General features: G+C 71.9%; 1 protein-coding gene across 3 annotated transcripts; it reads left to right on the top strand.

The window, feature by feature from the left end:
* Positions 1-639: 639 nt before the first annotated feature.
* Positions 640-8,630, top strand: SEMA6C (semaphorin 6C). 3 transcript variants are annotated; one of them, XM_054806022.1, is made up of 18 exons: positions 640-722; positions 1,472-1,644; positions 1,733-1,847; positions 2,521-2,578; positions 2,691-2,747; positions 3,288-3,389; positions 3,665-3,755; positions 3,854-3,976; positions 4,135-4,223; positions 4,621-4,748; positions 5,024-5,155; positions 5,246-5,401; positions 5,841-6,077; positions 6,512-6,649; positions 6,912-6,989; positions 7,093-7,148; positions 7,297-7,338; positions 7,709-8,630. In XM_054806022.1, the coding sequence occupies exons 2-18, from the start codon at positions 1,539-1,541 to the stop codon at positions 8,491-8,493; spliced, it is 2,493 nt and encodes an 830-aa protein (XP_054661997.1). In that variant the 5' UTR covers positions 640-722; positions 1,472-1,538; the 3' UTR covers positions 8,494-8,630. The 3 variants fall into 3 exon arrangements, with proteins under 3 accessions (XP_054661997.1, XP_054661994.1, XP_054661996.1); XM_054806019.1 differs by having other exon boundaries at positions 4,531-4,748; XM_054806021.1 differs by lacking the exon at positions 7,297-7,338 and having other exon boundaries at positions 4,531-4,748.
* The last annotated feature ends 1,069 nt before the right edge of the window (positions 8,631-9,699 follow it).

The following is a 9,699-nucleotide window of genomic DNA, read 5'->3' as shown; positions in this document are numbered from 1 at the left end:
CCCCATCCCATCTCCCCCGGGGACACTTGGGGACCGGAGCCTGAGTGGCACCCGGGGGGGGGATCCCAGTGCTCCCAGTGCTCCCAGTCCCCGCTGGGCCAGGTGCACACGTGCGTGCAAACGGCCACAGGCTGGTGCAGGAGAGGTGACAGGTCCCCACGCTGGTGGGGGGACACACAGAGAAGTGACAGCCAGCCCCATTGCATACGCCTGCGCGTCCGTGTGCGTGGAAATTTGCACGTGGGCGCGTGCACACGCGTGTGCACCGACACGGGCACCAGCGGTGTGTGTGTGTGTGCTTGCACGCGCGTGTGCACAGCCCCGCCCCGGCTGGGGCTGTGCACACGCGCGTGCAAGCGCACACGCTCATCCACCCCGCCGGGCGCGAGGCTGTGTCCACTCCCACGCGTGCCTGCACACGCGTGTGCAAGCCGCCCCCCCACCCCACCCCCCCCGCCCCTGGCCCTCAGCAGCTAATGAGGATCATCTCATTAACGGGGATTAACGACTATCTATAGGGTGGCCTGGGCGGGGGGGGGATGTCCCGGGTGGGGGTGTCCCACGGGGGTCCCCGGTCCCGCCCCCCCCCCCCAGCCCCGCTCCGGCCGGTCCCGGCCCGTTCCGGGGCGGAGCCGCTCGGGTCCGCTCGGGGCCGTTCGGGTCCGCTCGGGGCCGTTCGGGTCCGCTCGGGACCACTCGGGACCGCTCGGGGAGCGGAGCCGGTACCGAGCGCGGAGGGGTCGGGGCGGGGGGGGGGGGGTGTTGGGGGGTGCAGGGGGGGTGCTGGGGGGTGTAGGTGGGGTGCTGGGGCGGGAGGTCGGTGGGGTGTTGGGGCAGGGTGTAGCTGAGGGTGTAGGTGGGGTGCCGTGGGGTGCCGTGGGGTGCCGTGGGGTGCTGCAGTGGGGTGCCGTGGGGTGCAGTGGGGTGCCGTGGGGTGCTGTGGGGTGCTGCCGTGGGGTGCTGCAGTGGGGTGTGCTCGGGGTGCTGTGAGGGTGCAGGTGGGTGCCGTGGGTGCCTTGGGGCCGGGCGCTGTGCGCGTGTTGTGCGGGGGGGGGGGGGGTGTGTGGGGGGGTGTTGTGCCGGGGGCTGTCAGTGGGTGTTGGGGTGTCAGTGGGTGTGGGGGTGCGCACAGCCGTGCCCCGCTGCACACGCTTGTGCTGCGCGTGGTGTCCCGGCACGGCTGGCAGCAGTTCCCGGGGCACTGGGAGCACTGGGACAGGGGCACTGGGAGCACTGGGAGCACTGGGAGGGGGCACTGGGAACACTGAGAGCACTGGGAGGGGGCACTGGGAGCACTGGGAGGGGGCGCTGGGAGCACTGGGGCATTGGGAGGGGGCACTGGGGGCACTGGGAGCACTGGGAGGGGGCACTGGGAGCACTGGGGCACCGTCCCTGCGCTCGGGGCTCGTCCCCGCTGTCCCCAGCCCCCCCCCGTGCCTCAGTTTCCCCCGCTGAGATCGGCCCCTCGCAGCCCCGGGAGGGGGTGGGGGGTGGGGGTGTCACCCTCAGCCCCGCGTCCCCTCCGGGTGCCCGCGACGATGCCGGGGGTCCCGCTGCCCTTCGTCCTCCTCGTCCTCGTCCCGGGGGGGGCGGCGCAGTCCTTCCCGCGGGACCTGGTGGCGCGCAGCACCGTGGGGCTGGCAGGTGAGCTGGGGGGCGGGGGGGGCAGAGTCGGGGTGACCGCGGCTCGGGGGGCCGGCGGGGTGTCACCGCGTGTCCCCCGTCCCCGCAGCCACCGCCGCCTACCCCCGCTTCACCGGCCTTCGTGGGGACAACGTCACGGCGCAGCTCGGCCTCGACTTCCAGCGCATGCTGCGCCTCAACGGCACCCTCTTCGTCGCCGCCCGGTGAGCTCGGGCACGCTTGTGCACGCTCGTGCACGCTTGTGCGAGCTGCTTCTACGTGCCCGGCTGTGCTTGTGCACGCTCGTGTGCTTGTGGGCGCTTATTTCTGCTTGGGGAAGCCTGCGCAGGCTTTTGCTCGTGCAAGCTCGTGTGCGCTTGTGCACGCTTCTGCGTGCTTGTGCGCACTTGTGCGTGCTTGTGCATGCTTCTCTGTGCTTGTGCAAGCTCATCCCCCCTTTGCGTGCTTGTGCATGATTATGCAAGCTTGTCCATGCTTGCGTGCACTTGTGCATGCTTTGTACGTGCCTGTCTGCGCTTGTGCAAGCTTGTGCATTATTTGTTCACACTTGCACGTGCATCCAGAGGCTTGTTTGCTTCTGCAAGCTTGTGCACGCTTGTGCAAACTTGTGAGTGCTTGTTCACGCTTGGGCACACTTGCACGCGCTTGCGCCCACTTCTGCGTGCTCGAGCACAATTATCCGTGCTTGTGCACGCTTGTGCCCGCCGGCGTGTGCTCCTGCACGCTTGTGCCCCCTGTTCCCTCCCGTGGCCCCATACGCGTCCCCGTGGTCCCTTGCGGTTGTGCGTGGCGTGTGGCTCCGTGGCCCCTCGCACATCCCTGTGGCCCTTGCACGTCCCTGTGCCCCTCGCACGCTCATGCCCTCCCCCCCTCCAGGGACCACATCTACGCCTTCGACCTGGGGCGGGACCGGGGGACGCTGTACCCCGAGCGGGTAAGGGGGCCGGGGGGGTGGGGGGCCCGGGGGGGCCGGAGGGGGGTGGGGGGCCCTGGGGGGCCCTGGGGGGTGGGGGGGCCCCGTGCCCACCCCCCGTCTCGCCCAGCAGCACCTCACCTGGGAGACGCGGGACAGGGAGAACTGCGCCATGAGGGGCCGGCTGCAGGTACGGGGTGCGGGGTCTGGGGGTACGGGGTGCGGGGGTACGGGGTCGGGGGGTACGGGGTGTGGGGTCTGGGGGTACGGGGTGCAGGGGTACAGGGGGTACGGGGTTTGAGGTGTGGGGTCTGGGGGTACGGGGTGTGGGGGTACGGGGTCGGGGGGTCTGGGGGTTTGGGGTCTGGGGGTACAGCATCTGGGGGTATGGGGGTACAGGGTCAGGGGTGTGGGGGTACAGCGTATGGGGTATGGGGTGTGGGGGTACAGGGTATGGGGGTACGGGGGCATGGGGGTACAGGGTATGGGGGTGTGGGGGTACGGGGGCACAGGTTATGGGGGTACGGGGGTACAGGGTATGGGGGTGTGGGGGCACAGGTTATGGGGGTGTGGGGGTCCGTGGTATTGGGGCACAGGGGTGCAGGTTATGGGGGTACGGGTGTACGTGGGGGGTGCAGGGTACGGGGGACTGAAGGGCTGGGGACAAACGGGGGGCTCTGGGCAGGGGGAGGGGGTGACACTGGGCCCCCCTGTGTCCCCCCATGCGCAGGATGAGTGCCACAACTACATCAGGGTGCTGGTGCCCCGCGACGCCGGCACCCTCCTGGCCTGCGGCACCAACGCCTTCAGTCCCCTCTGCCGCACCTACCAGGTGGGGGGGGCTGTCACGAGTGGGGGGGCATGGGGAGGTGTGATGGGGGGGGGGGGGGGCTCAGCCCCTGCCGGGGGGCGGAATGGTGGTGGGTGTGACGAGCGCGGGGGTCCTCAGCCCACATGGGGGGGTGCAGGGGGCAGTGCCCAGAGGTGTGACGAGCGTGGGGGTCCTCAGCGTCTCCCCACCGGTGCTGGGGGCAGCAGGGAGGGGGCAGGGCTGTGTGTGTGATGAGCACGGGGGGGGGTCTCAGCACCTCACACCCCCCCCCCCAGGTGAGCAGCCTGGCGCCGGCGGGCGAGGAGGTGAGCGGCCAGGCCCGGTGCCCCTTCGATGCCAAGCAGAGCATCGTCGCCCTCTTCATCGGTGGGTGCTGGACGATGCGGGGGGGACGACGGACACACACGACAGGGTCCCCGCGTGGGGACAGGGCTGACGCTGGGGTGTGTGTCCCCCCCCCGCAGACGGCAGCCTGTACTCCGCCACGGTGGCCGACTTCCAGGCGAGCGACGCGGTGATCTACCGCAGCCTCAGCCCCGGCCGCCCCCCCCTGCGCACCCTCAAGTACAGCTCCCGCTGGCTGCAGGGTACCCCACAGTTCGGGGGGTACGGGGAGAGGGTGGGGGTACGGCTGGGGGGGGGGGACACAGGGCGATGGGGGGGCAGGGCAGGGGGTGAGCGTGGGGCTGGGGGGGGCGGGTCAGGAGGCAGCGGGGGCTGACGGCCCCCCCCGACCCCCCCCCAGAACCCCACTTCGTCCAGGCGCTGCCCTACGGCCCCTACGTCTACTTCTTCTTCAGGGAGGTCGCCGTGGAGCTCAGCGCCCTGGGCAAGGTGGGCGCGGGGAGGGAGCACCCGGGGGCCCCTCACCAGGGCGTTGAGGCAGGGGAGACCCTGGAGCCCCTCACCGGGGCGTCTGGCCGGGCGCTGCTGCCTGTGGGTGCTCCTGGGTGCCAGCCCAAGGTGCCAACGCCCCTGGCTGCCCGGGCGACAGTGCTGACACCCATGGGTGCCCCTGTGCCGATGCCCATGGGTCCCTGGGTGCCGATGCCCATGGGTGCCCCTGTGCCGATGCCCGTGGGTCCCTGGGTGCCGATGCCCGCGGGTCCCTGGGTGCTGACACCCATGGGTGCTGGTGCAGGTGGCGGTGGCGCGGGTGGCGCGGGTGTGTCGCAACGACCGTGGCGGCTCCCCGCGGGTGCTGGAGCAGCGCTGGACGTCCTTCCTGAAGGTGCGGCTGCAGTGCGCCGTCCCCGGGGACGCCATCTTCTACTTCGATGTCCTGGAGGCGGTGACACCCCCCCGGGCCCTGCACGGGCGCCCCGCCGTCCTCGCCCTCTTCGGCACCCAGCCCAACAGGCATGGCGGCAGGGACGGGGGGGGACACACACCACGGGCGGGGACGTGGGCGGCCAAGGGGACGTGGGGCTGTAGGCACGCAGCAGGCGTGGGGGGGGACACGGGAGACGGGGACGCGGGGACGCAGCGGGGCAGGACACAGGGACGCAGGGTGGGGGACACAGCGGGGACCAACAAGGGACACGGAGGGGCCCTGGCCAAAGCGAGGGTGACCTGGCAGCCCCGGGAGGGGACGGGGGCGTCCCCAGCGCCGATGCCACCCCCCCTCACCGCAGCATCCCCGGCTCGGCCGTCTGCGCCTTCTACCTGGCCGACATGGAGCGGGCCTTCGAGGGACCCTTCGCCGAGCCCCGTGGCGCCGCCGGCACCTGGACCCCGGTGCCTGAGGACAGGGTGCCCCGACCCAGGTACGGCCCCCCCCCCCCCACCCTGCACCCCGGTGCTTGGGTCGTCCCCCCCCCCCCCGCCCCAGGGCACCCACGCCGGCCGTGCCGCAGGCCGGGCTGCTGCGCCGGGATGGGACCGGCCGCCGGCGTCGTCACCTCCGGGGACTTCCCCGACGAGACGTTGGCCTTCGCCAAGGAGCACCCGCTGCTGCACGGCGCCGTGGCACCCGCCGGCGGGCGGCCCCTCTTCACCCGCACCGGCACCAGGTGCGCCCCGACGAGGGGACGGGTGGCCTCGGGGACGGCGGGTGGCTCGTGCGAGGAGGGTGTGCAGGGGCGAGGGTGCAGCCGGTCCTGTGGGTGCTGCGGGGTGGGCAGGGTCCTCGTGTAAGGCTCGTGTGCGAGGCCCTGGTGCGAGGGGCATGCAAGGCCACGTGAGGATGTGTGATGCCCCAGCGCAAGGGTGTGCAAAGCCCTCGTGCAAAGATGTGCAAAGGCCACGTGAAGGTGCCTAAGACGCGGGTGCAAGGGCCCCAGCGCAAGAGTGTGCAACAGCGTGTGTCCCATTGCGAGTGTGTGCGAGGGTCTCATGCGAGGGCATGCAAAGCCCCAGCGCGAGCCAGCGCGAAGCCCTGGTGCACAGGTGTGCAAGACCCTGGCGCGAGGGTGTGCGAGGCCCCGTGCGAGGTGGGCGTGCTGGGCGCAGGCTGACGCAGCTGGCGGTGGACACGGGCGCGGGGCCACGGGGGAACCAGACCGTGCTCTTCCTGGGCGCCGAGGACGGGCGGGTGCTGAAGGTCCTGGCGGCCGCGCGGCGTCCCGGGGCCACCCAGCACCCCAGCGGCACCCCGGCACCCGGTGACAGCCAGGAGCCCGGTGACAGCGGGGACGTCGGCTCCGAGACGCTGCTGCTGGAGGAGATCAGCCTCTACGACCCCGGGCGGTGAGTGGCAGGTGCTGGGTGCCTGGGGGTGCTGGGGGGGCACCTTGGGGCCATGGGGGCTGGGGGTGCTGGGGGGGCACCTTGGGGCCATGGGGACTGGGGGGGGGGGGGTCGTGGATGCTGATGGGTGCTGGGAGGCAGCGGGCACCGACAGATGCAGTAGTGGTGTGGGTGCTGTGTGGGTGCTGGGGGGGGGCCATGTGGGTGCCACGGGGCATTGATGGGTGCTGGGAGGTGCGTGTGGGTGCTGTGGGGAGCTGATGGGTGCCATGGGGTCGTGCAGGTGCTGCGGGGCCATGCGGGTGCCATGCGGGTGCTGGTGGGCGCCATGGAGCTGCAGGGTGCTGATGGGTGCTGCCGGGTGCTGCTGGGTGCCGTGGGGCTGGGGGTGCTGGGGCGAGGTGCAGTCACCATGGGTGCTATGGGGGGTGCAGATGCCAGGGACCACGGGGTGCCAGCCGGGTGCTGGGGCTGGAGCTGCACCCGCCGGGCCGGGAGCTCTACGTCGCCTTCGCCGGGTGCCTGGTGCGTCTGCCCCTGAGCCGTTGTGCCCGGCACGGCGCCTGCCGCAGGTGAGCGGACGGGGTGTGCGAGGGCATGGGAGTGTGCAAGGGCACGAGGGCGTGTGAGGGCATGGGAGTGTGCAAGGGCACAAAGGTGTGCAAAGGGCACACATGGGCACGGGGGCGTGTGAGGGCACGGGGGCGTGTGAGGGCACGGGGACATGTGAGAGCACAGGGGCGTGTGAGGGCCAGGGGTGTGCAAGAGCGTGTGAGGGCACGGGGACGTGCGAGGGCAGCTCTGGCACCCGGCCGCCTGCATCCCCCCGCGCAGGAGCTGCCTGGCTGCCCGTGACCCCTACTGCGTCTGGCTGCCCCCCGGGGGCTGCGTCCCCTTCTCCGAGGACCTTCCGTAAGTGTCCCCCACGGTGACCTTCACCTTCCCTGGGGGTGTCCCCTCCTCCTGGGGTGGGGACACTGGGGACGGTGGGTGACATGGACCCTGTGTGCCCCAGGAGCGGCTTCGAGCAGGACATGGAGGGATCCCCCGGGATCACGGGGACCTGCCAAGGTGAGGGGGGGGATGCAGGTGGCACCAGGGCGACACTGGGGGCCCTGGGACACGCGGGTGACACCGGAGGACGTGGAGGACATCAGGGGACAAGAGGTGGCCCCAGGGGATGCGGGTGGCCTGGCCTGACCCCACTCTGCTCTCACAGATGCTCCGGCTGCAGGGGACGGTGACAGGGACCTGGCCCATGGTCAGTGACATCCGTCCGTCCCCTCCGGACACCCGCTGGGGGGGACCCCGGGACCAGGGAGGGACACGGGAAGGACCCTGGGACTAGGAGGGACCCCTGGGGTGGGACAGGGATCCTGGGGTGGGGGGTCCCCAGGGACCAGGAGGGACCCCAGGGGTGGGAGAGAGGGACCCCAAGGACTGGGGAGGGCCCCTGGGGATGGGGGGACCCCAGGGAGCAGGGGGGGACCCCAGGGACAGGAGAAGGACCCTGGGGTGGGGGGACCCCAGGGAGCAGGAAGGGCCCCCGGGGGTGGGAGAGGGACCCCGGGGGATCCAGGGCAGGGGCCGGGCCCCCCGTGTGTGGGGTGGGCTGACGGGTGCTCCCGCAGGGGTGCGTCAGGCCGGGCCAGGGACCACAGCGACGGTGCCGGTGCCGGTGCTGGTGGGCTGCGTGCTGGGCGCCTTCGCCCTGGGTGCCCTGGCCGCCGGGCTGCTGGCAGCCTGCTGCCGCCGGCCCGCTGGCCCCAAGGGACCCCCGGAGCCCCCCGCCGCCCCGCAGCCCCCGGCCCAGCCGCCTGCACCCCGCCTCTACCCCCCGCTGCCGCCCCAGGGAGGGGCCGGGGGGCTGCGGGACCCCCCCGAGCTGCCCACCCCCGAGGGCACCCCGCAGCCACCCACCAAGACACCCCGGGTGGCAGAGCCCCGGCGCAGCCAGGCCGCCCATCTCGGCACCCCGGGGTGCCCGGAGCCCCCCGGCCCAGGACCCCCGCCCAAGGCCACCCTGGAGGAGCTGCTGCAGCGGCTGCACGGGGCGGGGGGCTCGGGGTGGCCGGTGACCCCCCCGAGCACCGGCTCCTTCGCCAACCGGGTGCAGCCGGGCGCCCCGTTCTCTGGCCTCCCCCCGGCCCCCCGCGACGGGACGCCCCGGCGGCTGGACGTGCCCCCCGACAGCCCCCCGCCGCCCCGGCGGCCCCTGGCACAGAGACACTCGCTGGGGGGGCCGCCCGCCAGACCCCCCGGCCTGGCCCGGGGCCTGACCCGCATGCACTCGCTGGGGACCCCGGGGGGGCCACCCTGGGGCTCCCGCCCCGGCGCCCTGGAGCGCTCCCTCTCCATGAAGCCCCCGGTGCTGCCCAAGCCCCTGCTGGTGCCAGCGGCCCCGGGGCGGCCCTGAGCCCCCCCCCGCCCAGGGACACGGGGAGGAGATCCGGGTCCCCAGCACCCATGGGACACCCCTGCTGCGGCTGGCCCCCAGCCCTGGGTGGCAGGGCCCCCACCTCCCTGCCCGGAGCCACGAGGGTCCCCGTGCCCCCAGGCTGGCCCCCACCGGGGTGACGAGGGTCCCCGTGCCCCCAAGCCGCCCCCACCTCCCTGCCCGGGGTGAGGAGGGTCCCCACGTCCCCATTTCCCAGGGCTTTTTTTGGTGGGGTTTTGGGGTTTGTTTGGGTTTTTTTGATGCTTTCTAATTTATTCGCTGCTTTGGAGGGCGTTGGAGCCGCTGCCACCCGCCCCGATGGCCGCAGCCCCCCGGGGACGCCGGGAAGGGCAGGGGACACGGCTGCTCGCCGCGCCAGAGCTCGGTTCGTCCTACCGTGTAGGGCCAGGGCTCGGCCCCGCGCCGGCCGCGGCAATTAAATACGTGGTCGCTCCCACGCCGGTGCCCGCCTGGCTCTGTCCAGGGTGAGGGGGGGGGGGGGGAGAAGGTGCCCCCAGCCCCCTGCGTGGTGGCCCTGGGGTGTCCCCATGGAGGGTGGCACAGGGGACAACAGGGGACACGAAGGGGCTGGCAACGCGCTGGCTTAGGGGGACAGGGCTGACAGCGGGGGTAAAGGAAAGCCGCTCACGCAGGGCGTGGAATTTTATTAAGAAATGGAGTAGAAAAAAAAAACACCCCCAACGTATAAAGGTTGAAATTTCCACGTTTCCAAACGTTTTCCCTCGGTAGAAAAGGGGGCCCGAGCGCTGGGTTCCTCGTCACAGCGCTAACGGGGTCCGCAAGGGACCTACTGCCACGAGGCAGCGATTTATTCCGTGATAAATACGCCGGGGCCGCGCCTGGCACGGGGGGAAACAAGCTGATAAAGGCGAGATTAACGAAATAATCAGATTTGGCACCAAGAACCGCGTGGCGGGCGCGGGGTCGGGGTACGGACAGGGAAGGCCAGGGGACCCGGGCCGCGCTCAGCTTAACTCCCGGGGGCTCCTACTCCCCTTCGCCGTCGTCCAGAGAAGATTTAGTTCACGTTTCCGTGACCTCCGCCGGTTTACAACGCCCTGCTTCCGATTTAGGATAATGGGAACCGGTTAGAGCCGGTCGCTGGGAACGCGAGGGAAATACGCGTCTACTCAAACCCAAACTGGTTCGATTAGCGCCACGCCA

This window comes from Grus americana, chromosome 29, assembly GCF_028858705.1.
Source record: "Grus americana isolate bGruAme1 chromosome 29, bGruAme1.mat, whole genome shotgun sequence".
Lineage (NCBI taxonomy): Eukaryota > Metazoa > Chordata > Aves > Gruiformes > Gruidae > Grus > Grus americana.
Note: the sequence above shows the minus strand (reverse complement) of the source record. Positions and strands in the feature narration are given on the sequence as shown.

What these genes read in the sequence shown, in the direction of transcription:
- SEMA6C (XM_054806019.1), top strand. Translation starts at nt 1,539, where the DNA reads ATGCCGGGGGTCCCGCTGCCCTTCGTCCTCCTCGTCCTCGTCCCGGGG. An exon ending in CCCTCTGCCGCACCTACCAG is followed by an intron (nt 3,390 to 3,664) that starts GTGGGGGGGGCT and finishes CCCCCCCCCCAG; the next exon opens with GTGAGCAGCCTGGCGCCGGC. An exon ending in AGCCTCTACGACCCCGGGCG is followed by an intron (nt 6,078 to 6,511) that starts GTGAGTGGCAGG and finishes TGGGGGGTGCAG; the next exon opens with ATGCCAGGGACCACGGGGTG.